Raw genomic sequence first — 27,301 nt, forward strand, 5'->3', positions numbered from 1 at the left:
CAAATTTTTGCTTAAAAAGTTAATTTACGTTGATTTTAATAATCAGGTGAAAATTTTATTTTAAGATGTGTTAAAATCATTAATTTTTACCCTGTCTGCAAATATTCTCATAACTTCCGTATTCTCAAATCAGAATCATTTTTAAAGTAACAAATCAATTAAATTTTTATTTTATATTTCAGGTGCTTCTTTGTTATCCACTTGAATTTTGGCAGTATTTTGTGTTATTTATTGTCCAATTATTAACATCTCTGCTTCGTTTGCATTTTTGATATAAGCTTTGCGTCAAAAGTCTCTCTTGGAAATAAAAGGTTTTTGCAAAACGACGGAAAGAAATGGGAAGTGGAGATCGACGAGTACGGTGCATCTCGCCATGCGCGCAGGCGTTCCCGGAATTTGCGCCGCGATAATTGATCTGCGTTCGCACAACCCGGCCGGCTCGAATATTGAAAACAAGCCCCGCAGCTCGAGAGATAATTTTAAATGCGCGCCAATTTATTGCCGGCAATTAGGAGTTAGCGAGCGTGCATTGTTTGAAGTTTGCCCCTTGATTGATTATTCGCTCGCGATCACATGCTTGCTCAAGGCTTTTATCCTTTTAACAAAATTTAATTTGCCTTTAAACAAATAATTACTGCAGTGTTACACCGATATTGCTTTAAGAGATTAAGTCATAAAAGATATCAATTTTGATTTTATATTAAAATAATCAGTTATTTTTGCCAATAAACTTAGCAGATTATTTAATTTCGAATATTTAAAATTATCTCCTTATTTTACCTTTTATTTGAAGATAATTTTGGGATGATTTGAAAATTTGTCTTGTTAAACTTGAAAAGTTGCGGCTGTTTATAAATGATATTTACTTAAAAACTTTTATAAACCGAAAATCTTTTCCTCTGAATGTTTACAAGTGGCGCTCTACATTTAATTACCAAATCGAGAAGCGAGGGAAAGAGCAGCAACGAAAGTAATAAACACAAACTCTCTCTCCCAGATCAGAGTGTTTACTTGTCGGATGCACTTCTTCCCTTCAGGGGTGAGCTCCGGCCGGGGCTGTTTTCTCTGAGGAACGGAAGCGTCGCTTTCCGGCACGAAAACAATCAACAAAAACACCCCGATCAGGAGGAAAAAGATCAAAAAAGGGAAGCTGTGGACTCGTGGGAGAAAAATAAAGCAAAGTTCCGAAGGCATTTTCAGGCACGTGTGTGCGATTGGAAATTTCTTCTTTCATCTCGCGTTGATCAAAAGCCGACAGCCGATTGTCAAAACACAATTTTTTCGGTGACGCTGAAACAAAGAAACGCAAATTGGTATTGTACGAGGCGCGACAGCTAAACTTTGGATTATCTGCGCGGCGTTCCTGGAAGTCTTTGCCTCGTTAAAATGGGCCCTTGAATAAATTAAGCGGCCGGACGATCTCATCTTATATCCTCTCGCTAACCGGGCTGATAAACTACGCTCGCTTAATTCCCTAATCGATTTTCTTCCGCGAATTTCAAACAGCTGTTTGCATCTTACATAACTCTTGTGAAAGTTTCATGTGAAGACAAATTTTTACCGAATGATTGTAAATTTTGAGGTTGAAAAAAAATTTCGATTTTTAAACAATTTTATTCTAACGGTAGCAAAATATTTCTGAAGATTCAGATATAAATCTCAAAACATGTTTTCGAATGAAAATTTCCTTGTTGGTTTTTGTCAATAACATTTGAAAATTATTTCAAAATCAAAATCTGAATTTGATAACTTCGTTTCCGCGAAAACACATCTCGCTTCGGTCAACTTTTAATTATTATTATTCGCGATAAATCATCGTCAGACTGTCGTGGTGTTGCTTTCCACTTTAGCATATACGCGCGTTTTTCGCGAAATTCACACCGCTTTCATTTCCTGGAAGAGCGCGAGTTTTCTGCCAATTAGCGTCCACTTTGCACCTCAAACTTTGCCGCGACCTCTGCCCCACATGGACCGGCAAAATCCGATTCCCTGCTCCCGCCAATTAATTCATGATCTGCGCAATTTTTTCATGAGTTTTGCTTTTCTTTTATCAAAATTCGGCTACGAGGAAAAGCTCCGACGCAAATTTTTGTCTGCAAGCGGCGCGGGCCTTGTTTTGGCAAACTACGCCGGGTCGTCCGTGTATCGATCGAACTTTGGCCCGTGGGTGTCTCCGTCTCTGCTTTTCGCAAAGCGCCCTTTCTTTGTCGTCGGAAATGGCTTCTGTTTAATGAAACAGAAAAAAATAGCCTCCCACGCACGATTTCCATATAAATTTCTTATCCAATCAAAGGGAAATAAATATCTCAAAATATAAATGAAAATTCAGCCTTTGATCCGTTTGAGATTTTATTAGAGAAGGATTTTAATTTTGATTTGATACATAAAGCCTTTCACGTTACAGAATTCGCTCATTTTTCCTCGACTCGAGTTTATGGAATTTAAAAATAATAATGAAATATTTTTAGTCTGAAACTTGTTTAAAATTTGCGTTTGTGTTTTGTTTCAGAATCGTGCCCAATGAAGCGTCTAGAAGAAGCAGAGAGCTAACAGAATCGATGGCTCGCAGCGGGACAGTATGTCTGCTGCTGCTGGCCGCCCTGCTGCTGCCCTGCGAGGCCAACGGTTGTATGCCGGGCCTCAGCACACCAGGAGGTGAGTTTCCGATCAGTCCGCTGACAGCTTCAAATTCATTCGCACCTCGAACATCGCTGAATAAACGCGCCGTTTCCCAGAAATCGCCAGCGAATTTGCATATCTGCCTCCCAAACCTTTGCTTAATGGAATATCATCAGGGAATCGTTAATTAATTTATGTCAAAATTTATCGCCCAACTTTTCGTTAAAAGTGTTATTTTCCAGATGAAAACATTTTACTGGCTATAGAATTTTTAATGATTTCTTTAATGGAAAAAGACGGGGGAAAATATTATAAAGTAAATAAAATAAAAATTAATTTAGCATTTTTTCACTTTTTTCTTGATGCTTTGAATATTTCTGAAAAAATAAGGAGTTCACTGAAATAAAAATATAATAATTGAAGTGAATGTTGTAGAAATTACTTGTCCTTTTGAAAATTAAATAATTAATTCTTGTTTCAATTTATTTATTTAATTTCTATTTTAGCCTGTTAATCTGAATTAAAAACCATCACTATATTACTATTTTTTTTTTTAACAATTTTGAAGTTTTAAAATTTGCTTAAATTTTTCACCAAATAGTGACGTGGCCTCGCGGAGACATTGTCCTGGAAGAGGGGAATCCGCTGCGGATCAACTGCACCGTCTACCCCGACCACAACATGACCAAGGGGCGCGACTCGAGCTACCTCACGTTCTACAACGGCACCCACGAGATCTCGCACGAGCACATCAGCGTGCTCAACGACACCACCGTGCAGCTGCTGATGACTGACCTGCCGCTCTCCAACAAGACCGTCATGTACTGCAAATTGCGCAAGAACAAGGAGTACCACGAAAAGGTCGTCTGCCTCAACAAGGTCATCGTCGGAAGTGAGTCGAGTTTGGCAAAATGTGGCAAATTTAAACTGTTTTTTTTTCGCTTTTGCAGAGAGGCCGCAGGAAGTGAAGAACTTCAGCTGCTTCTCCCAGAACTGGCAGGCGCTGACCTGTCGCTGGGACGTCGAGGAGCACTTCCTGCCCACCGACTACCACATCTCCTGGTCACTGCCTGGACGCGCAGGCAGAAAGTATTTGACTTTTTCATCAATACTTTCACATTATTTAAAAAGCCTTTTATTCATCTCAATTCTGATATTCAGTTTTTTTCTTTTAATTTTATTATTAAATGGAGGAAACTGTTTGTCAGATTCTTGCTTCTATTTGTCAGTGCTACTTTGTGCAATGTGCTTTTTGTTGCTGCCAAGTGTGTTTATAAAAATTTTAACATCGCTGTAAGAAATTTCTAATTCGCGCTGCAGTGTTGCTTTGCTTTTCAAATCTTTTGTACCAGCTTTTTCCTTTGACAAATTTTGAAAAGCTTATTTTAAAAAAAGTACAATTGATGCAGCAGTTTCCAAAAAACACTGACCGCGCCCGTGGACCACTGCCATGGAGACAGGAAATGCATCTCGGACTCTTTCACGAGGTGACCTAACACGCAGAGTTTGCATTTTCACTAACAATTATTTTGAGACACAGCAGCTTCGTAGAGCAAAAAGCACATTTAAAAGTTCACTTATAAATTTCATTTTTTACCCCAGTGGAAAAAAAATTCCGGAGGCTAATTAATTTCATGTCAGGATGAGTGTGTCGTGCCCCACCAAGAGTGACGCGGACAACAACACGTGCACCTGGAATTTGAGCACCACGCCCATCTACAGGCAGCCCTTTGAGTACTACTACATCATCATGAACGCCAGCAACGCGCTGGGCAACATAACTTTTCCCTCCATCAAGTTCCACCACTACGCCCACGGTATTTCGCTCATTAGCAAAATCGTAATTGAAAATAATTATTCCTTCAAACCGCAGTTATTCCGGCGCCTCCGGAGAACCTGCAGGCGCACAACCTGACGGCCCACAGCGTCACGCTCACCTGGGCCATCCCCTATCCTCTGCAGAACTTCCCTCCAGGCTTAATCCACAGGGTTGAGTATCGGCACAAGTGGTTGCCGAAAGATCGCTGGATTGTAAGTTCCATTTCTCAAAGAGACTAAAATCTCTTTTCATATCAGATTTAAATTAATTTTACTTTAAACTGTCCTTTTTCTTTCAATGAAATTTAATATTTAAAATTAATTTGATGCACCTGAATTAAATCAGATGGCGAACACAAGTCACCTAAACCCAAGGGCCAAGAATTTGACCCTGCACCTCAGCAATCTTCCCTACGCATTCACGGAGTACAGCATCCGTGTCCAGATGAAGTCTCACGCAGCCAGAGACTCGAGTTACTCGGAGCCATCGGTGCTGCAGATCAAAACTGCTGCCATTAGTGAGTTTCTCTTTGTTCAACCTTTTGACGCATTTTTACATGAATTTTATCAGGACCTGGTGCTTCTCCTAAGACTGATACGGGCAGCTTTGAAATTCTGGGTGACCTGCATAGACGGGACATTTACATATACTGGCAGCACATTCCCGAATATTACCACAACGGGGACAACTTTGACTACAAAATTGTACAAGAGGATGAGAACGGCGATTCTCTGTAAGATTATAATTTTTGACCTTTTTTTGGCTATAATTTTTCTATTTTATCAGTACCCTCACGCCGAGTGAGACGACCGTGTCCTTTGCCAAGATCAAGGGTTTATCTCACCACATGCACAAATTCAAAATCTACGCCTCCAACAGCGTAGGCCAGTCGTTGAATCCATCCATCATTACCATACCCAGCCACTCAAATGGTAAAAACCAAAACATTGGCAAAAGTCCTTTATAAATTAATTTTATTTTCCAGTCATCAAAGAGCCGCTGTCCTTTACTAAAATTGAATTCGGCCGAGGCATCTACGAGTTGTCCTGGAACGAGCCTTTGTCCGACGAGCAAACCACTTTGCCCAAGATTGTCAACTACACCATTTTCTGGTGTGACAGCGAGAGAGACAGGCCACACCAGTGCACTGTAAGTTCATCAGAACAAAATCAGGAGTACACACTGAATATTTTATTTCTCAGGGGAACTTTAACTGGACCCACGTGCCAGCCAATGTGAACACGATAAACATAACGGTGCCGGACGACAAGAAAATTTACCAATTTGCCATTTCTGCGAACGGTGCCAACACAAGCTCTGGTCTCTCATGGACTGTTTGCACAGCAATTCACAACAAAGGTGAGAATTGAGAATTTCCCTCTTGAGGCCTCGTGCTAAATTTTATATTTACTCATTTGTGCCAGGTCTGGGTAAAATGAAAGATGTGTGGTTGAATAAGGTTGGCTCCAAGTTCATTGAAGTGGGCTGGAGACTGGAATGTTCAAACAGAATCGGTCTCGTCACTGGATATAACATTTCGTACTGTCCGATCGTCTCAGCCCAAAACAGATCTTGCAGAGGTTTGTTAAAATACAATTGTTTTTTATTTCTCTACTATTAATTAATTAAAATTTTATTTATTCCAGAACCCGCTCACATTGAATATGTCGCTGGTGACGCCACGACAATTCATGGCAACATTTCCGAGCTGATGCCTTACACGACCTACATGTACCAGGTGTCGGTGGTGAGCAGGGGAGGTCAGGGCATGCCTAGCGACGCCCACTTGGCCACCACCCTGGAGGCGGCACCAGATCCACCCACCAGTCTGGAGGTCGCCAATGTGACCAACTCGTCTTTGTACATCCAATGGAACCCGCCCGTCAACACCAACGGCAACGTCAAATTCTACGAAATCCACTTCGACAAGAACTCGACTAGGGTGGACGGAAGCATTACCGTGAGTCAAAATTGAGGAAATATTGAAAATTGGAATTTAATTTTATGAAATTGTTCACAGGAGGTCACTCTGCAAAACTTGCCAAGTTTCACAAATCACTCAGTGTACCTGACAGCCTGCACAATTGCCTGCTCGGAAGAGTCCAATGTGATTTGGGCCAAAACGTTGATTGGAAGTGAGTTAATTTTATTTTTTTTAAATCAATTAATAATAAATTATTTTCCCAAAAATTGGGATTTATTTCTGAGCGTTTATTTAATTTAAGTACAGGTAAATTGAAAGATCATGAATAAAATCTTTTTAATTCATGTTTCATTTCATTTTTTTTCCTGTTGAAATTGTGGCAAAGAAAATTCACTAAACGTTTTTTTTTTTAAATAAATTTTTGCAGATCCTGGAATGATCGAGCGACTGATTGTCAAGCGTGTGAACGCCTCAAAGTTCTTGGTCTGGTGGGAGCCGCCTCCAGTCCATGGAGGCCACATCGACTTCTACGAGTTGTCCGTGCAGGTGGTTGACGGGTCCAACAACTCGATGAACAAGAAGTACACCAATAATGGTGAGTTTTCATCCAACATAAATTAAAATTAAAAAAAAAAAAAATTCTACAGATTTCAGTAATTGACAAATCTTTCTTTCCCTTTTGCTGTTGCAGTGACCGAGCTGATCGTGCCGGTGACAGACTGCAGCGTGGACGAGAAGCGTCGGACGTACGTGTTCAGCGTGCGCGCCGTCAACGTGGACGAACACAACCAAACGTTCTACGGGCCGTGGTCGGAGCCGCAGGAGCGCGACAACTGCTTCGACTCAGGTAACACGATTCCCGAGCTGCACTTGCCGTGGCTCAAGCGGCCAAAGGAGAAGCCCTCAAAGCCCAAGGGCCACTTGATGGTGCGGCAGTGGTTGTGGCGCAGGTCGTGGTTTTACGAGAGGAAAAAACACGGGCTCGGGTTTTGGAAGGTCTGGAGCAAACAGCTCCTCTACACTTCCTACTAGACTAAAATAACTATTTATAATTAATATATTTCAATTTATCAAATAGTTTTGAATTATTTAATATCTGAAAATTTCAAAGGGCCAAAATATTGCACTAATTTCATCATTTGGCAACTTTAAGAGTTAAAAAGGAAGTCACCACTTTGAATTCATTTCTAGGTCCTGCAAATTTATTCAAAGCAAGGCCGTTAACTCAAGGAACTCGCAGTTCCACTTGCATATATTTAATTCGAAAACCAGTGTGTAATGAGAAGCAAACGGCGATGTGTAAATTTAGAGAAGAAGTGCGACATAAATTATTTCATCTCTCGAGAAAGCCGTGTTCAGCATACGTTCGTAAATCACGCGCGCGCGCGCGCTTCCTCTGAATTTGGATTTTGGCAGTCCCGCGCGAGTCTTCCGCGAAATCGTAAAGAAAGTGGAAGAAAAATAAAAATATAATAAAGTTGAAAAATACAAATAAAAAAATCGTCCTCTCGTGCACACCTGCTTATCCGCCACCGCATCTGGACGTTTCAATTTTCGGGGACTTGTCAAAAATGTCAGCTTTTACGAGCGTGTGATAAACGGAAAGGTCTAATATTGTTTGCAATTTACGACACGTTCGAAATTCCTAAAGATTTCCTTGTAAATTCAAAGGCTTCAAAGGTTGGTGGGAAAAAAATCTCACATTTTTTCATTTAAAATAAATGATGAAAAGAGATAAATTAAGGATTTGCATAAAAATAATACATCAATATTTTATTCAGATTTAATTTTTTTTTTTTTTTAATTATTGGTTTATTTCAATAAATTGATAGAAACAAATTCGACTTAAGATTCAAAGCTTATTCGTTGAACTTTGACAAGTCCCCGGATTGCGACTTCCTTCAAAAACTTGCCAATTTTTTTGTCAATCAGAGTGCTTGTTGAATGTATCCATCAATTAAAGAATTGTAAAAAGTAGCAATTATTATTATACAAATAAATAAATTTAATTGTACTGACATAAATAAAACCCAAAATCATCCGAGTTTTTGCACCTTTATTTTTCGCCTGATTTTTTTATTAATTTTTATACACACGAGAGTCGAGAATTTGATGATTCTGGCTCCGAACGTTTTGCGAACAAACCTACAAATCTCTGTTTGGACTTGTTGCAGGCTTCTCTAGTCTCAGCATCACCCTGCTGTCCGTGTTCATCGTGGCGTGCACCCTGGTCGGCCTGCTCTGGTTCTACGGCAAAAAGTGAGTTAAATCAAAAATTAAAATATAATTATATTTCATCTTGGAAAAAAATACGTCCCTACTCACCGATGTGGTGTTCGGTGCTGTCGCGGTGGCGACCGGTCGCAGACTGCGCTCTTAGGCGATGCGGGCCGCCGCTCGGGGTGGGGGGAAAGGGGTTAAATAAAAGAGCTTCTCGGAATTGGCAATCTGGAGGTCCATCGTGCAACACTTCCGAGAAGGCCGCTCTTTCCTACTAATAGGCCCGCGCGCCATTCTCTCTCTTTCTTTCTTTCTTTTGGCTGCTGCATGTTTGAGCAGAGAGGGAATAATAATTTAATGATGTCCTTCTTGACACTCGGCCGGCATTAAATTTTATTCTCGGTAATCTCTTAATTAATTGTCGGCGGTTCCGTGAATTATTTTTGTCGCCGCAGCGGTGGGCTCTGATTTTTTTTTTACTGTCGCCGTCGGATGAGGAATCAATCAAGGAGGTCCATCGATGCGCGCTTCTTGGAATTAACACGCGGGTGGTAAAATTTGTTTCTCCTTTTTTTTCGCAGGGCCTGGTTCTCGGTGAAGGAAATGCGCGCCGTGGAAGTGGATCTGCCACCTGGGCTGGACCCCTCGTTGGTGAGTTGATAAAAAAAAAAGTATATATAATGCCGCTGCACTTTACGCGGAACACTGACTCGGATTATTTTCGCCTCGGCGGGAGGCGCATACAGAACTAACTACCTAGAAAAGACTCAATTTTTGTCCCGACGACGTGTTTTATTGACTTGTCACTCTTGATTCTCGAAACTCCTCTCGGTGGTCCTATGACGGGACACTTTTTTTCCAACCACCTTTACCTTTTCGTGTTACAACACCGAGAGAGCGAAAAGCAGCGACTTTGCATTTGTTTGCATTGCAATTAACAAATTTCTCGTGTGATTTTTTTTCTCTTTCACAACCTTAACATTTTTAACAGCAGTCCATTTTCTATGTGGATAAAATCAAGGTTCGTCCTTTCGACTTTCCGCTTCAAAATTTCTTCTGCTTTTCATAAATTTTAAAAATAAATCTGAATTTTTTTATACTAAACGCGGCTTAATTTCTGCAGCAGGATATCATGGGATTCGGACCGGCCCAAAAGCCTGTTGACCCCAGCAGAGTCACTCCAGCTGACTTGGCCGATTCTGAGGTGAGTCGTCTTGGAAACTTGGAATTTGAATTAATTTAATAAAAGAAAGTAGTTAAAAATTAAACATAGAGGCAAAGTTTCATAGATTCACTTGATTTTTTACAAATCAGAGAACAAGATTTTTTCGGAATATGAAATTTTATTAATTACGTGGTTACACTAAATTTCCTTGTAGTCCTGGATAATTTATGTTTTTAATTAAATTATTTTGTATTCATTAAATACAATCAGAATAATTTCATTAATATTTCTAATAAATCTTTAATTATCAAATTTCACAGTCATTTATGTTATGCTTGTTTTTTTTAGTATAAATTTCATGTTTTATACCTGAATATTTACAAATCATCTAATGTAAATGTCACAATCAGACTCCTTTTCCGGAGAGAAAATTGAAATAAAATCATCCCTCATTTTGAGTGGAAATTTCTCATCAGCTTAATTGTTAATGGGGACAGATAATTGATAAAAAAAGTGCTCCATTCAACCGTAAATTTCGAGACCAGACATATATTTAATTAGGAGTGAACTTAGACAAATTGTGCGTTACTTTGCAGATGCTGCTGACCAAGTCGGAGAGACACGGTCGCAACCCGAGCGGCGACAGTTCCGGCTGCAGCTCCGCCGGCGGACACGAGGACAGTATTTCCTCCTCGCTGACGTCCAACAGACAAATCTCGACCGACTCCGGCACAGAAGTCGATCAGGTGATGAAACCGGACGCAGTGTAGCAACATAATTATTGAAGCGACTAACACACCCTAAATATTTTTTACTAATTTATATATACATTTTATCTGAGAAGTTTTAATAAATAAATATTTTATATCAAAATGTTGTTTGTGAGCACTTAGAGGGAAAAGAAAACAGGCTTCAGTTCAGAGCAAATAGATTTTTTTTATTCATATGAAAATGAATATTTTGTAACAATTTTCTTTTCCATTTGGACATTAATAATTTCTCCTTACCAAAATGTTTATTTATTTCAACTCTACTTGTGTTTAATTAGAAAAAAAATCATTATTGTTAAAATCTTATATTTCTTTGTTGAGGGTGAAATAAGTAAATAAAAGACAACTTTGAATTGACACCGAAATTTTGTACATGGTTTCAGATGAACGAGGGCAGCAACAAGGCGCCCTCGGATCTCGGCCACGCCGACGAAGACGAGGACTGGGAGTTCCGCGCCACCCCTGTGCAGCAGCCAGGTGTGCAGCCCGACGCCTACCCTTGTCTTCAGTACTGCAGGGTAGGCGCCCCGGGGGCCGAGTCGCCCGTCGGGCCCTACATCAGGGTGGGCGAGCAGGCGCCACCAAGCGTGGCGACGGCGCCAAATCTCACCAACAAGAGCGGCGGCTACGTCAGCCTGGAACAGGTCAGAAGAAATAAAAAATTATTAAAATTCATAAGAATAAATTAAATGGCTTTAAAGTTTATTTTGGCAAGACTTTGAAATTTATATTGAATATGCTGAAAAATCAATATCAATCGGAATTTTTTTGATAATTTTTGAATTTTTTTGTTTCAATATTTTTGACATTAGAAAGAATTTTAAGTTATAATTAAAAAATTATTGAAGAACCAAATCAACTCTTAAACACAACCAAATTTTTCAATTTATTTTCCTAATTATCTAAAAATTAAATGTTATAAATTCTTGAACCTTTTTATTTATTTATTTTTTTTTAAATAAAATATAATTTTTTATAAATTTCATACAAATAATGAGGATAATAAATTGAAATTTTATTATTTCATGGTCTTATTAATTCGGAAAATTTATTTTATTTCAAATCAGCTTTTAAATTTGATAAATTTTTTTTTTCCATCCCATCAAATTAAAGTTTTTGTTCATAAAATTAAATGTTGTGTTTCAGGTTCCGCGCGCATCGCCGGTGACCTCAGCCAGCGGCTACGTGTCCCACCCCTATGTGTGGAAACCGTCCGCCTCCCCCTCGACTGCAGACCCAAGTTCCTCCTCAGCCTCCTCCTCGGCGTCAGGGTCGCCAACCCTGCCCCCGGCCGCCCCCAACGGCTACACGAAGGTGGGCAACGCCGACCCGGCCAAAAGCGGCCCGGCGGCCGCGGCCACCCCCGTGGCCGCCTCCTCAGGCTACGTGGCCCTCGGCAACGGGGGCGTGCCCGTGATACGGAGGCCTGCCGCCTCCAACTACGTCCCCCACGGCGGGGCGCCGCCGCGGCCGGAGGCGGCCGGCGAAGGTGACCAGTGACCTGAGCATTGACTCTCGAACCCATCTCAGGACTTAGGTTATTTGGCTGGGGCCGATCGGGGGGCTAAGGAGGGGTCGTGCTAGATGTACGGACGTGGAAGACTGATGTATTATTTTATTTATATAAGTTTTTAATCACTATTAACCACCGGATGCTGATTTTGTCGCGCTGAAATCGGTGTTTTTATTTTGTGTTTGTATTTTATTGTTCTGATAAAAATTAAAAGTCTTATTTCTTGAGAAATTTTATTGACTTGGCAAATTTTTATTGACAAAAAAAGTTAGCAAATGAGTATGAAGTGATATAAGGATTTCTACGCTACAGATTTAAAATTAAAATCATATTAAAAATTTTGGAGTTTTTCAAATCTGAAAAACTTCTCAAATAAAAATAATAATGAGAGACTTATGTTAAATTTAAATCATAAACATTTTCATTAACATCAATTTTTGCTCTCAATTTTAAAAATTTGCCAATTTCTTTTAAACTAGAAAGTCTTACATTTTAAATAATTTGCCAAACGAACAAGCACAATGGAAACGCACCGTTTCTGCAAATCTGTTTTTTTTTTTAATTCGCACTAAAAACGACCTCCTCCGAAACCGTCGTCGAGCTCCAGCCGGACCGAGAGTGTTTTAGTTTTATTTTGTGCCAGCGGAACAAAAATCATTAACAATACCGGACGCAAGTTGATGTGCTCGTTCGTTGTCGCTCCAGCAGCCAAGTGGGCCTAGGGTTGCCGCCCCCGGGGGTGGCAGTCTCGTTCTGTTGCTCATTTGTGTGCCTTCAGGCAGCGGACCGAAGAAGAAGAAGAAGTCTGCATTCAATCAGGAAAACAAAAAATCACTTCTTGCCAACTCTCTCACACCCGCACACGTCTGTTTGAATGTGTACCTGTGGAAAGAATCAATTTTTTAAAATAATTATTTGTATTTTATATTTATTGTACAAAGAAATTTAATATTTTTTTGCCATCTCTGCAGTTTTTCGCACTTATTTATTATGTTTCGTAGCAGCGCGAATTCCGGTTAAAGTGAGCAGAAGAATTTTACAAGTTCCTGAAGTCTAGCCCTAAGTTGCTAATTATGATTTAATTCACGCAATAAGCCGTTCTTCTTGAGTGTAAATATAAGTAAGTGTGAAAGATGAGAAGATTCTTCCCGACGTGTAAATAGTTCACCTTCCTTAACCCTCTCTTTCTCTCTGTAACATTTATTCTCACAGGCCATACAAGCTGCTGAATATTTATACAAAAAAAAATTATTGTGTTGTACATACTAATTGTGATCCATCAAACTATATAATTAACGAACTAATTGGAGCCTCAGATGGAATTTTTTCCGTGCCTTTACTCAAGTGAACAAAAGTAGACCAGAAAGATGAAGAGCAGGCGCTTTTTTAAAAAATAAATCTCAACTTATATATTGACGAAAATGAAAAGTGTATTTACAATTGAAGATGATAATATGCTATACTTTTTATAAAACGGCGAATTTTGCCATCGACGAATACATTGTTTTCATTTTTCTGATACGAGAATTAAAATTATTGCATTGCTCAAGCCAAAAAAAACGATGAAATATGTGAAACAAAAATCGCGCCTATGTTGTTGATCGATCCGAGTCCAATTTATATGCAGTTCACCGTTGCCGTCTCCTCACTTTCAATTAATTATTCTCTCTGCCTCAAAATTTCTGGCAATACATGTTCGATGGAAACGTACTTCGGAAAATCGTATCTCAATTATGTACTTGTGCAAAAAAATTGTCCGTGCGTCATCTCGAGGGTTGAGTTTTGGTTGTTTTCGGAAAATAAAACTATTTAGTGTCATGTTTTTCCTCAATCGTTACTGTAAGGAATATAGATGGAGAAAGATGAATTAATAAATACGAAAAGTAACTGAAAATCTGTGATTTCAATCCAATACCATCCCTATTATTAAATTCAATATAAAAATTTAGAAAAGATTTTGTTTTTAATGAAATTAAGAAAAATTAAAAATTTCTCAAACAAACTAAATTTTTGTATAGAAATTGTATTTAAAATAGACATTTTATTGCAAGCGTTAAAAATAAATCTAGGTGAACTTTTTTACCTGAATTATCTTTAATTATTATATTTCAACTCTTTATAGAGACATAATTTAGTTCCCATTACAGTAAAATTATCTTTTTTGGAAAGTTTTTTGTTTAAAATTTCAAAAAGGAATATATAAAGCACGATGAAGTATTTAAAAAAAACCTCTTTTTGTTGGGATGAAGCTCAATTTATTGAATTTTCAATTCATTTTATTTTACTCCAAACAAGTCTGACAAACAATATTAAAAAATAGCAAATTTGCTAACAATTGAATAATATAAACTTGTCTCTAAACTTATAAAACTATTTTTTTAGGTTTTTACCAGTTTTTACAGATATTAAGTTGCCTGAATCTTTGTTTTATTTTATTTTACGTATTATTATTTCCCAATCTTGTTTTTAATTGTAAATCTGAAATAACTCTTCAAACTTTAAAATTCAATAAATTTTATGAATAAATTCTTAAAAATATTTTTAATTAATTTATTAAATAAAAGCGCTTATTAAGGAAAATAAATAATTAATGATTTAAAAAACAAAATGCAAACGATATTCATTCAAGAAAAATAAAAGAAATTATAATCAACAAAATTAAATTGTTGCTAATTCAGAGAAACACAGAACCTGTTTCAAAATACAAACCTTTTAATTTTTAATCAAAGATCAAGTTCAAAAATTTTTTGAAATAAAAAATGAACTAATTTTTCATTTTAAGAACATAATAATAATCAAAGAGAATCAAAATAAATTCTAAAAAAAATGCTGCCAGACGATATGAGGGATCACTTGTCAGGACGATGCGATATTTTAATAAAATTTTTCCCCAGTCGTGTCAAAACAAACAGACGCAGCTGGGGGGGGGGGGGGGGGCTTTGGAAGCCTCGGTGCTGTCAATTAATCTGACACACACACAAGAGAGAGATAGGCATCGATTTTATACATATACCGAGAATCAAAGAATGAAAATGATCGCGGTCCTAATTGTTTTTCCGCGTAGTGTCAAAGCGTCTGCTCTGTCGTTAGAAATAAGAAATCTCGGCCGCGGGCTTTGTTTGACCTCCCGGCTTAATTTTTTGTCCCTTTTCATTTGGCGATTCACGGAACTTGTCGCCATTATGCAATATCGCTTAAAATTCCGGTTCACGGAAAAATTATATATTAAAATCTCGCACGAAAATGTGCTGATGCATCACTCACTCGCGGCGGCGCATCCAAACACACACGCGCGCGCTAATTATTCTCCGGACCGGCCGCGGGGCCTTTTTTGTCTCTCGCGGCCCCGAGGAAAAAAATCACATAATGGAAAAGACGTTAATTCATTTTCGGTGCTCAAACCTTTATTGCCGCCGCCGCCGCGCCAACCGACAAATTAATTTGTCTTGTGGTTTCTGAGAAGCGCCGACATTGAATTGGAGACGAGAGATGTTTGTTGATTCGCAGGAAAAAACAAGACGTGTATGTTTTGATTGTGAAAATTTGTAAATGGATCTGAGAAATTTCTAGATTTTTTGTTTCAAGAAGTTTGTTTATTGGGCTCAGACTTACGGCGACTAGATTTTTGTCTTTAATGAAAGAAATTTTAGCAACAATTTAAATCACAAACTATATTTTATTCTAAAAAAAATCGTTAATTCATCTTTTAATAAATATAATAAATAAATAATATCTCATTCTTTTCTATGTAAATACAACACAAAATTAATTAATATCTGGGGTCTAATTCTGTAAGATAGAATCGTTCCATTTCCATTTCTATTTCATTTTCCATTTGCTTACCCATTCTATTTCGTCGCCTTTTTCGATTACGACTTCTATTTCGCAGCCTATCCATTTCCATTTCTATTTCGTCGTCAATTTTAATATTTGAGCCATTTATTTATTTATATTTAATTTAATTATTCCCTATGCTTACAGTGCTCTTCGAATGGTTTTTAATATTCAGGTTGATAAAATTATCATGAATTATTTAATTTTTAATGAAAATGTATATTTATAATTCTTATATGTCTCTCGCACCCCCTTTTAATCGAATCTTTTTATGGCTCATAATTAGGGGGGATCAAGATAATTTTTCCTTTCACGAAGTTAATTAAATCAATTTCTTATAAATTGGTTGAATTCAAATACAATTAAAATATTTTTTTAGCAAATTAGCAACCATGTATTTTATATTATTTAATTCATCGCGTGCGCTGTTTGGTACCACAATTTACTCCCACACTGTGGTACCACTATTTGCGCCCACACTGTGGTACCACAATTTGCGCCCACACTGTGGTACCACAATTTGCTCCCACACTGTGGTACCACAATTTGCGCCCACACTGTGGTACCACAATTTGCTCCCACACTGTGGTACCACAATTTACTCCCACACTGTGGTACCACAATTTGCTCCCACACTGTGGTACCACAATTTGCGCCCACACTGTGGTACCACAATTTGCTCCCACACTGTGGTACCACAATTTGCGCCCACACTGTGGTACCACAATTTACACCCACACTGTGGTACCACAATTAGCGCCCACACTGTGGTACCACAATTTGCGCCCACACTGTGGTACCACTATTTGCGCCCACACTGTGGTACCACAATTTGCGCCCACACTGTGGTACCACAATTTGCGCCCACACTGTGGTACCACTATTTGCGCCCACACTGTGGTACCACAATTTGCGCCCACACTGTGGTACCACAATTTGCTCCCACACTGTGGTACCACAATTTGCGCCCACACTGTGGTACCACAATTAGCGCCCACACTGTGGTACCACAATTTGCGCCCACACTGTGGTACCACAATTTGCTCCCACACTGTGGTACCACAATTAGCGCCCACACTGTGGTACCACAATTTGCTCCCACACTGTGGTACCACAATTTGCGCCCACACTGTGGTACCACAATTTGCTCCCACACTGTGGTACCACAATTAGCGCCCACACTGTGGTACCACAATTTGATCCCACACTGTGGTACCACAATTTGCTCCCACACTGTGTTACCACAATTTGCACATATATATATATATATATATATATATATATATATATATATATATATATATATATATATATATATATATATATATATATATATATATATATATATATATATATATATATATATATATGGCTCAACTATTAAAATTGACGACGAATTAGAAATGGAAATGGATAGGCTGCGAAATAGAAGTCGTAATCGAAAAAGGCGACGAAATAGAATGGGTAAGCAAATGGAAAATGAATATAGAAATGGAAATAGAAACGAAAAAGCTTACAGAATTAGACCCCTGGAAGAAATTTGTGTATTAAGTTTTGCAATTTTCAATTAAATTAGTAAAAATTAATCAAAAATTATATTTTGAAATTCTTTAAAGTTAATTTAATGTAGTAAATTGATTATTATATAAGAATTCTAAATTGATGAAATAAAAATTGCATCTAAAAATAACATTCTAGTTTCTCTAAGAATATTTAATGAATTTCATTATCCAAATAAAATGACTGAAGTTTGTGTTTCAAGAAATAGAGAAAATCCCATCAAATTGGCATAGATAAGGTTTGCTGTTATAATATAATTTGGCAACTAGGCCAATTTTTTCATAATTAAAAATGTTATGCCGTTTTTTTAATTGCAAGTTTAAAATCTAATAAGACTAAAAATTGAGCAACAACAATCAAAATTGATTTCCTAAAGATTTTTTGTGTATAAATTTCATGCGTCATTCTCATTTGGCTTGCGGGACCTAAATATTTTTCCATAATTATGCTACGGATCAAAATATTATCTCCTAGAAAAATTGTTACATAACACAATTTTGCAGAGGGCATTCCTGAAAACGTGCGTGACCGAAAAAAAAACCTAAAAGCGTTTGGAATTAATGTAAGAGAGCTCTTACGTGATTCGTGATTCTCAACATCAACAAACAACTATAGGGAGAAAGTTCCCACCAAAAGTTGAAGATTTTAGATTAATAACCATTAATTTTTTATTATAATGAAATTTTTATATTAAATAAGTAAACAGTAAAATTTTTGAATAATAATTAGATTTATTGGAAAAATATTGAAAAAATAACAAAAATTATAAATTCAATATTTGAATGAGAAATTTTCAGCGTTTACGTTCAATTAAATTTTTTTAACAAATAAATTCTTAGAATTTTTGAATTTATAAAAAAAAATGAAATTTATATAAAAAAAAATTAAATGATGGAATATTAAAAATTTTGATATTTTTAATTTAAATCGATAAAAATATTTCAATAAGATTTCAGTTTAACTTGTACATTGAAAGCTGAAATAATTAGCAGAAATAATAACAAAAATCAGAGACGATATGAAGCGAGCAAAGAAATAATATTATTTTAAAATTTATGACGTGTGGACAGGCGTCGATTTCGCACGTTGTAAATCAACAGGGCAAATTATAGCCGCTTCACAATAAAAAGAGTTTTTCTGTGTTCAGTGTGTGGGTTTTTATAATACCTGAGGTGGCACAGGTGCGTGGCGATCGACGGCGAAATTACACACCCTGGCTGTCCCGAGTGGCGGCCGAAGAGGAATGGCTTATTCTCGAGTTCGATTCCTCGATCTCTTGGCACGGCTAATTCGGAAAAAATCTCTCTCCTCCCCGCGCGAACACACCGAGAGCAAGTGGGGATCTCTCGCTCGCGCCTCTCGTAATTAATTGACAATATATCATTTGAAGCGCTTCTCGGAATCACTCGCCGCCCAAAGTGCGTCGTTCAATTTGCGCCATCAAAAAAATTACTCGCCAAAAGCAACAGGAAAATTCACAGCAAAGCTCGATTTTTCTGTCTTCAAGTACAATTTTAGTGATTGCAATGAAGGGCAAATGGAAATATTTTATAAAATAGAAGCCCAAAGTTAATTTTAAAAGCAAATTATGTGAAAATTCTCAAAACAACCAAACAATTTTTTTTTTCTAAAAATAATCAGAAAAGTTCATTTAATAAAATTATTAAAAGAACAATTAATTGGGATAAATACATTAACAGATTTTAAAATTTAAACAAATCTAAAAGAAATTTTGAATATGAGAAGTTAAATTCAATAATTGTTGTAAAATGGTAATTTTTTATCATATATTCAGCCTTTTATTAACGGTTGGAAAGTGATGTGATTAATTTAAAAAATTTAAAGCGATTGATTAAGCATTGAAAAAGTTTTCTTAAGTGACCTTGAAACACACTACACAGTATTATTTACTGATTTTATTGTAAATTAGAAAAAATTGCTGGATTCAAAAATTGTTGTAATATAAGGTAGTTTTTATCATTAATTCAGCAATTTATACAAAAGAAAAATTGATTTAGCATTGAAAAGTCTTATAAAATGGCCTTAAATTTATGATGATGTAAATTAAACACAACTTGCAACTAAATAACGATAAAAATTGGAATGAAAATTTGTGCACTAAATAAATATGTTTGAAATTTAGTCCCATAACATAATCCTAGCCCATTTCATGAGTTAAAATCATGCGTGGAACAAACTAATTAATTATCCTTGTAATTTATCTTCTTCTATTCTTAAAACTAAAATATAAAATTTTCAAATGCTCATCATGTATAAAAAGTAAAAAAAAAAATGTACAAGCAAAAATTTCTCCCAACAAATATTTTCTACAATTAATTGTTCAGACTTGTTGGAGGAAAATAAAATGAATTGAAGTTATTATCAAAGTTAAAAATTTATTTCCTCTGCAATTATAAAAAAAAATGCAAAATGAAATTATATTATTACAAAAAAAATTAGAGTGTCCCTGCAACTTCAACAATAAATTACCTAGAAAATTTTTTCAGTCACAAAAACGTTTTCAAAAATAAAAATGCAAAAAAAAAACGCTACTAAAATTTTCATCAGGGATTTGGATTTTGGATAAATTATTTCCGATAAAAATTATGCGAAGTAAAAAATAATTAGTTATTTGTAAGCAAAAATGTGGAAATACTTGCAAGGAAAAAGTATTTTTAACATTTATTTACATCAATAAGGCAGATTGCCTTGAAAAATAATAAATTCAATTTTTCTCGAAACTCATGCAAAAATGTTTTCCCCATAATTGATTGGAACACTTGCGCGCGAGAAAAAAAGTACGCAGGTGCGCACGGGAAGAGCGCTTTCCTCGTTAGAATAAATTTATCTTTGGCTCTTACCAGGAAAATCGACAATTTTATTGCCCGTGAGTGAGAAATTATGTTCTCGCTATTTTTTCGCCGCCCATCCGCGAGAAGTGCTGAAAGCTGCCCATAAAGATCCCAATGCAGAGATAAAACGGAAATCTTCTCGAATTCAATTGCTCAACTGTGGCGCGAGAGATAATTTTTTTTTCTTCTTCCACGTCTCGTCGTCATTAAAGAAAAAAAATCGATTCTGACGAGAGAAAGACAAAGAGCCCTCGCATCAAAAAGGGTCATCTGCTCTCTCGCCGAGTAAAACGATGCCCGTTTTTTTTTTCATCGTGGTGGATTCGTGGAAGCGGCACTCGTCCGAGAAGCGATATAATAAAATCAACACTCGCGGCTAAACTTCGCCGATCAAGAAATAAACGCGCTGTTTATTTATTCAATTTGCGCATTCGTCGAGATTTAATTGCGCACGAGAGACTCAATCAGCAGCTAATTAAGTCCAATCAAAGGTTCTAATAAATTAATGGCGATTGCTCATTCTTCTAAGAAGTTTCATCGATTAATTTCATCAGAAGAAAAAAATATATATATTTAATCTGATTTTCCATGTAATTATTGTTATCTTTTTGATTAGTTTTAAATCAAGCGTTTAAAATGATAAAAATCACAGATATTTTGTAGTTTTTATGAATTAAATTAATTTTGAATATAATTTACAAATAAATTGTACAAATTGTTTGGAATTTTAATTAGTTTTGAACATATTTTACATATAAGAAAGTAAACACCAAAAATTATGCAAACCAACCACAAATTTAAATATCCTAACTTTTCTTTGTTTGCCGTCATTGCATAAGGATCAAAATTGATTATTTTTTCAATTAAATTTGGGCCAAAAATTTTAATCAATAAAATATCTTCTGCACCATCAAAACAACGAAACTGAAAAAAAAGGAAATTGAAATTTTGGTCAAATTCGTTAAGGTTTTTAATTTTGATTCGCTCTTTTGATGGTCAAAAAATGGTCAAAATTGAATTATTTCTTGAAAAAAATTTACTACAATTTAACGGTTTTTTTTACTCCAAATTATTCATTTTGGCATCTTTGACGTCGTCTGATTTATACAAAATCAGACCTGCCATTATTGAAAAGTAATTTTAAATCAAATCAAATTTGTGCCCAGCATTTCAGGTCAATTTCTTCTCATTTTTGCTCTCTTTTAATATAATAAAAATGCACTTTGGTAATATTTTTCAGTTTAATTAAGTAGTTTATTATAAATCATGTCGAATACTAACAGGTGATATTTATATTTTAATTCACATAATAATTCGGATTTATTAAATTCCATTTCAATAATTTCCATTTTAACAAAAGTCGATTTCGTCGGACAAATATACAAATATAAACGTTGAACTGCTTTTGATTGTGTGGGGATTTTTGACGGGGGGACTTTTTGAAGTCGAGGTCGAAACACTGTCGGTCGTTTCATATTTTTCTGTGCGCAGTTTTTTTTTATCTTTTTCATTTCTCTGGCTCACTTTTGCAGTTTAGACGGGGAGGCGAGACAGGGCGGCCAGCATGAGCAGCAGCAGGTTGGCCGCCGGCCGCCGACAGGCCGTGGCCTTGCCGACGTTGCACATGGGCGTGTCGCAACAATGGGTGCACGCGTACAACTTGGTGCGCTCGCCTATCACGATGCAACCCGGCTCGCAGCGGCTCGAGCAGTTGCGCTCCAACGACCACATTTTTGGGTCCGCGATCGAGTTTTCCGTGCTTGTTGTGTACGAAATTCGCTTCACCTGAGAAAAGCAGATAACAATCAACGAGTAAATTAAAATTAAAATTGTTAAAAGAAACGTAAAACAAGAAAGATTGCAAAAATTAATTAGAGAGAAGATGATCGACAAGTGTTTTTTCTATCTTGTATTTTTACAAGTTTAAAGTAAATAAAAAATACATTTTTAAGCCAATAGATAAATTACAAATTTAGGGAGAAATATTTATTATGAATACAATTCCTGGCAAAATATTAAATTGATATTGAAAAAAATCAGAACAGAAAGTTGACAATTTCTTTTATCAGCCCAATCAAAATTTATTTTTATTCATTTATTTTTATTTTTGAACGAAGTTAATTTTTTATTGCGTGGTATGGGCAAAGTTTTTGTAAAAAAATGCATGGACAATGAAGAACAAATTAGTAAAAATTTAACAAGCTTGAAAAATAATAATAAGCACGGCTAGTAATCATTAAATAAAAAGAAAAAAATTCCAATTTTAGCTGATTAAACTGAATTTACCAATTAAGTATGTGTTTTAATAATCTAATTTAAAATTTATTATTATTCCATAAGGGTTATTTCATTGATTTTTTTTCATTTTGGAAAATTTTATAAAAAAAAGTCATAGAATTAAATTCTTTCGCTCCTTTATAATTTTTCAACGATTTGTATTATATTTATTGACTTACAATGCAAATTCGCATCTCGTCGGGACACTTTCGCACAAAGTTTTGCGAGACGTACGAAGAGTTGGGCGGCAGATTGGCACAATTTTCACCATCCTCCATGGTGCCACAGCTGAAGCAGGTCAGGTTGTTCGCCCTTTCGGAGGCGGCGTACGTCTTGTGCTCTCTGCCCAGCAATTGACCTGCAACGGATTTTGCAATTATAAAACGTTCATAACAGAGAAAAGACATTGGAAAATTATTGTGCTGCTTTCTCAAAATTGCAATTTGATTTTCTGTTTAATTGTTGATAAAATAATTTAAAAATGCATAAACTTGAACCTTCACAGTTTAAAATTTTTAAATAAAAAAGAACGTTTTTTTTTCAAATGTTAAGTTCTAATTAAATCATTTGTTTCCTTGTTTTTTAGGTGTTTTTGATGGAAATGTCAGCTGATCCAAAGTTCAACGGATTTTCATGAATAATTTTTTATAATTAATTAAACAAATGGCCAAATTTAGCACAGCGAAAATGACCTTAAATATTATAAATTTAAAATAATTATTATCATAAGTAAAAAACTATAAATTTCAACATTTTCGGAAGTAAACAATTTTGACACGGGCTAAATTTCTTGGTCGAAGGTTCTCACTTTAAGAAACGAAATCTGTTTTTAATGTTACCTGAGGTGGCGTGTAAGTTGAACAGGTACACAAGTAGGCAGATGAGTAGCATCTTCTTTTCAGGACCAGTTTCTTTCGTCAGATGGATTGCTCGAGACCCATTTTGGCAAGAGACGCCCCCTCCGTCAGAACCCTCTTGTCCCTGTCAGGGGCGCACGCGCCCTCTTTCCAAACATCCCTTATTTTTCTCCTTTTATTTGCTCCTCTCTTGATTTGATTCAATTTTGTTGTAATAAGATATATTCAACATTATATATGAATTTTTCATACATTTTGTTCCCTTCGGAATTTCATTTTGGATTTTTGGGCATAATGTGCGTCGCAGACTTGAATTATTGATCTGCTTTTGCCGAGTGAGGGTGTATCGTTGGTACCAGGACCGCTAGAGTTCGCAGGGATGTGCTCGGATGAAAAAAAACAAACATGGCCCGCACAAGACAGTTTTCTTTCAAAATTTTTATTTCAATATAAATATTTATAATTTAATTATCGGCTTACTTATTCATATAAAATAATTCCAAGCTGAAATTATTATTATTAAATAATTGAAACTATTTTCTTCATTACTTGGCAATAAAAATTTTTATAAAATTTAATTTCACAGTTTATTGATAATTAATAATTATGCCAATTATATTTTTATTCGTACCCATGCTTGTTTTTAACAACATTTTCCCACCACTTTATTTTATTTCAATTCGAAGTTCTAAATTTAAAATATTTTCGCACTTTTGAATTTGTTGCTGCTGTTTTAATCAACACAATTAAGTTTTAAAAAGTGAGAGTTGATTTAATAAAATCACATTTTCATTATTTAAATTTTCTAATTTTATGTTTAAAATCTGTGTCCAGAAATATGTAAAAAATATACCAATTTCAGAGACTTTTTTCTAAGAAATTGCTGTTTTATCAAAACATTTAATCGTAATTTTGTTTGTAAACTCAACGTGGAAACAGGGAGTCTCTCTACATCTTTCCTCTCTCGGAGTTCGCCAAGCAGGGAAGAGATAAGCGCGCGAGATAAAAGCGTAAATGATAACGCGTGTCCCGGGACCTTTTCACGGCAGTTTCCGCAGCCCAGAGGGAAGTTGGAGCGAGACTTGTGTATATCACAATGCTCTCTAATACACAATGGCCGCGGGCAGAAAAACACACACAATGCTTCGTCGCGCCGGATTTATTTCCCGGCTCGGAGGGAAAAGTTAAGGTCTCTTATTTACTTCCCATTTCCGAGCCACTTTCTACTCTCCTAATATAAGAGTTGGGCAGACACATCGGAAGGAGTTCGAGAGGTTTCTCTGCAGCCCTATATTTCTCTGGTCACTGAAGCTGATTATATATTTTTCTTATCATTAAGTCCAGTTTCTTTTTGAAAAATTCTATATTTTTTTCTTCCATTTGTGTTAAACCAAAATTTCAACAGAAATGGAATTTAATCAAGTTTTGGACCATCTATCTAAAAAACGGTCCGTAAAATCATCAAATGAGTTTCGCTTTTTATTTGAGGAAATGAAAAAATTAGAAATTTCAATAATAATTTCACTTGCTAGTCCAATGGTCCATCTTTCAATTGAAACTGTGTTTTTTTAGAAATTTTAATGGGGCTAAATTATGGGAAAATGGCATTTGATTACTAATTTCTTTGGTCCTAGTTCAAAATTTTTTTGCATAAATTGACAAAAAGCCGTTGTTGACTGGAATCTGTTAATTTAAGTGGATAGCTTTTTTCATGCAAACTTTAATTGCGAATTGAAAGTTTTTCTTGGAAGTCCGAAACGGGTCTTTTTTGATGGAGTTCGATAGAAATTTGATATACTTGCATAATTTAAGGGATAAAAAGATCAAGAATTTGTTTAAGAAACTTTATTCATTAAAAAATATATTATTAATCTAGTTTTTATTAGGTAAATTCACGTCGCTCTTTCTTAACCAACCTCCTATTTTTGCAGGTTTGTATCAACCGAGTGAAAAATATCTGTTTGCGCTAAATAAATATCATTAACAATAGTGCAATGTTGTCATGATCATAAAATTTTTTATCTTTAACAAATTTTTTGAAATCTAAGACACACTCTAAGTAAATTCAAAAGTTAAATGAAACAAGAAGAGATTTTTGTGAATAGTTTATAAATAGATTAATTCAATAAATTATTACCCAAGAAAAGGTTAGGCATGGAATCATCAGTAAAATGTTGTTTTCAAACTTTCAAGGATAGAATTTGCTCATGGCAAAAGCAGATTTTTCCGTTTGCCATAATCAATGCTTTCTGGTAGGAAATAACACACGGGTGCGTGCACTGGTTAATCAGACGGAAATAACCAGCACAGTCAGTGTGTTTGTTTGTTTAGCGCGCGCGACGAGCCCCGGCACAAAACGAATTTCGCTGGGCGCGCAAGTGCAACAGGTGCGTTGCCATATTTGCTGCACAATTCTCGCCGCGCCAAAAGTCTAACACGATTTTCGCATTTCCAGCCCAAATTATATATTTACAACGCATTTTCCCGGCATTTGCAAATTAACGGCTTTCTCGGAAGGAAAGTCGCGAACTCCGGCTGGCGCAAGAAAAACCGCTAATTCGTTAGGCGGCAATTCGAGGGAGGCAAATTTTCCGGGGAAATCATTAAGCAGGCGATCGATGCGTGAGGAAGGTGGAGTGCTTTTGTACGCTGCGAGCGAATCGATCAGCAAAGGACCCTCTTATGCAACCCGCTCGACGAGGGAGTCGCGCAGGCTGCGTTCCGTCGCCACACGGCGCTCACGTACCAAGAATCTCTCCAAAGCTGCTGTTCATAGTTTTTGAACAGGATTGGTAAAAAGTAAAATGATGTAATTTTCATTAGAGGAAAACGATTTTGAAAATCAACAAATAAATAAAAATATTCTTAACAAATATCAGATCCAAACTGAATTTTTCTTCTGAAAGCTAAAAGCGGGCACAATATTGCCAATTAGGCATTTTTTCTAAGAATTTCTCCTGAAATTTTTCAATAACAAAGCAAGTTTTTGAGACTGAAAAATCTTCATTTTGATGAAAATTGGTGCGAAACACTTCCAGAATCACCGAAACGATTTACAGAATTTTCCTCGTTAAATATTTTCCATGTCATTTAAATTCCATGGGGGAAATTGAAAAGGCAACCGGAGGATGGACGCTTGTGTTGACTACTTAACATCGTTTGAATATACCATCGCCTGCGAAATTCAGCTCAACTTTTGATATACGCACTCCAGAACACCCAAGGGTAGTGCAAGTTGCATACCAGCTTTCATCAAAATCGGGGTGTTTCACCTCAAAGGCATACCTTGAAAGTTGGAAAATTACTTAGTTAAGGAAATATTGTGAATCTAATAACATGAAATTTTAATGGAAAAACCTCTACACGCAGGCAGAATTTTGCTGTGCGCTTGACATTAAAAATATAAAAAAAGTCTGATTTAAAGGTTAAGTACAGGTGAGGTATTTTAATATGCAAAAATAATGTAAAAACATATTTTTATTGGAAATTTACAAGATGAATAGAAGTAAAACCAGATATAATTTCCAGTAATTGTGAACTAATAAACATCTTCTAGACTTTTCAAACAACTATTAAATTTTTAACGGGATGATTCAATCGACTTAGCTCTCCCGGGATGAAATATATCCCGGGATGAATCCAAAGGGATAAAATTTAAACCACTGTCCCGGGTTAAATATTTTTTATCCCGCCTTCAATTTTTTGTCCCCAACTCAATGGGGATAACTTTTCTTAGCCCCCTCAACGGGACAAACATTTGACCCCAGCTAAAATCAGATCAGCTGGTTATTAAAAGATTCTCAACATGCTCGCGAACTTTTTAAATTTTGGCCAATTGCAACGAACAAAAATCTTTTTCAAATCAGAATTTTGTGAGGATCATATGGAAGT

General features: G+C 36.1%; 2 protein-coding genes and 2 long non-coding RNA genes across 7 annotated transcripts in view; 1 reads left to right on the forward strand and 3 right to left on the reverse strand.

Moving 5' to 3' along the window:
• Positions 1-12,594, forward strand: part of LOC132204300 (cytokine receptor) — a 32,622-nt gene extending 20,028 nt beyond the window's left edge. For 2 of the 4 annotated variants that reach the window (XM_059632736.1, XM_059632733.1), the window contains 22 exons: positions 2,510-2,655; positions 3,221-3,511; positions 3,570-3,708; positions 4,029-4,106; positions 4,261-4,436; positions 4,493-4,650; positions 4,784-4,955; positions 5,009-5,171; positions 5,225-5,370; positions 5,424-5,587; positions 5,641-5,797; positions 5,863-6,018; positions 6,085-6,398; positions 6,459-6,573; positions 6,790-6,957; positions 7,054-7,209; positions 8,537-8,621; positions 9,164-9,233; positions 9,706-9,786; positions 10,344-10,493; positions 10,901-11,161; positions 11,664-12,594. In XM_059632736.1, coding sequence (XP_059488719.1) covers positions 2,559-2,655; positions 3,221-3,511; positions 3,570-3,708; positions 4,029-4,106; positions 4,261-4,436; positions 4,493-4,650; positions 4,784-4,955; positions 5,009-5,171; positions 5,225-5,370; positions 5,424-5,587; positions 5,641-5,797; positions 5,863-6,018; positions 6,085-6,398; positions 6,459-6,573; positions 6,790-6,957; positions 7,054-7,209; positions 8,537-8,621; positions 9,164-9,233; positions 9,706-9,786; positions 10,344-10,493; positions 10,901-11,161; positions 11,664-12,017 — 3,651 coding nt within the window. In that variant the 5' untranslated portion in view covers positions 2,510-2,558 and the 3' untranslated portion in view covers positions 12,018-12,594. The remainder of the gene's footprint in view (positions 1-2,509; positions 2,656-3,220; positions 3,512-3,569; positions 3,709-4,028; positions 4,107-4,260; positions 4,437-4,492; positions 4,651-4,783; positions 4,956-5,008; positions 5,172-5,224; positions 5,371-5,423; positions 5,588-5,640; positions 5,798-5,862; positions 6,019-6,084; positions 6,399-6,458; positions 6,574-6,789; positions 6,958-7,053; positions 7,210-8,536; positions 8,622-9,163; positions 9,234-9,705; positions 9,787-10,343; positions 10,494-10,900; positions 11,162-11,663) is intronic. The other 2 variants (XM_059632734.1, XM_059632735.1) reach the window with 2 other exon arrangements.
• LOC132204304 (uncharacterized) lies at positions 8,145-9,136 on the reverse strand. The gene is made up of 2 exons (XR_009442518.1): positions 8,688-9,136; positions 8,145-8,609 (listed from the first exon to the last, which is right to left on the reverse strand). It is a non-coding gene; the product is annotated as an uncharacterized LOC132204304 (long non-coding RNA).
• On the reverse strand, positions 10,670-18,726 carry LOC132204303 (uncharacterized). The gene is made up of 3 exons (XR_009442517.1): positions 18,592-18,726; positions 12,698-12,912; positions 10,670-11,152 (listed from the first exon to the last, which is right to left on the reverse strand). It is a non-coding gene; the product is annotated as an uncharacterized LOC132204303 (long non-coding RNA).
• Positions 18,727-21,543: 2,817 nt separating this feature from the next.
• Positions 21,544-23,521, reverse strand: LOC132204516 (uncharacterized). Its single transcript, XM_059633056.1, has 3 exons — positions 23,393-23,521; positions 22,733-22,911; positions 21,544-22,061 (listed from the first exon to the last, which is right to left on the reverse strand). Exons 1-3 carry the CDS (start codon positions 23,442-23,444, stop codon positions 21,810-21,812), a joined length of 483 nt encoding a protein of 160 aa, XP_059489039.1. The 5' UTR covers positions 23,445-23,521; the 3' UTR covers positions 21,544-21,809.
• Between the last annotated feature and the right edge of the window lie 3,780 nt (positions 23,522-27,301).

The sequence above is a fragment of the Neocloeon triangulifer genome, unplaced genomic scaffold (genome assembly GCF_031216515.1).
Source record: "Neocloeon triangulifer isolate White Clay Creek 2 clone unplaced genomic scaffold, ASM3121651v1 ptg000022l, whole genome shotgun sequence".
NCBI classification, from domain to species: Eukaryota; Metazoa; Arthropoda; class Insecta; order Ephemeroptera; family Baetidae; genus Neocloeon; species Neocloeon triangulifer.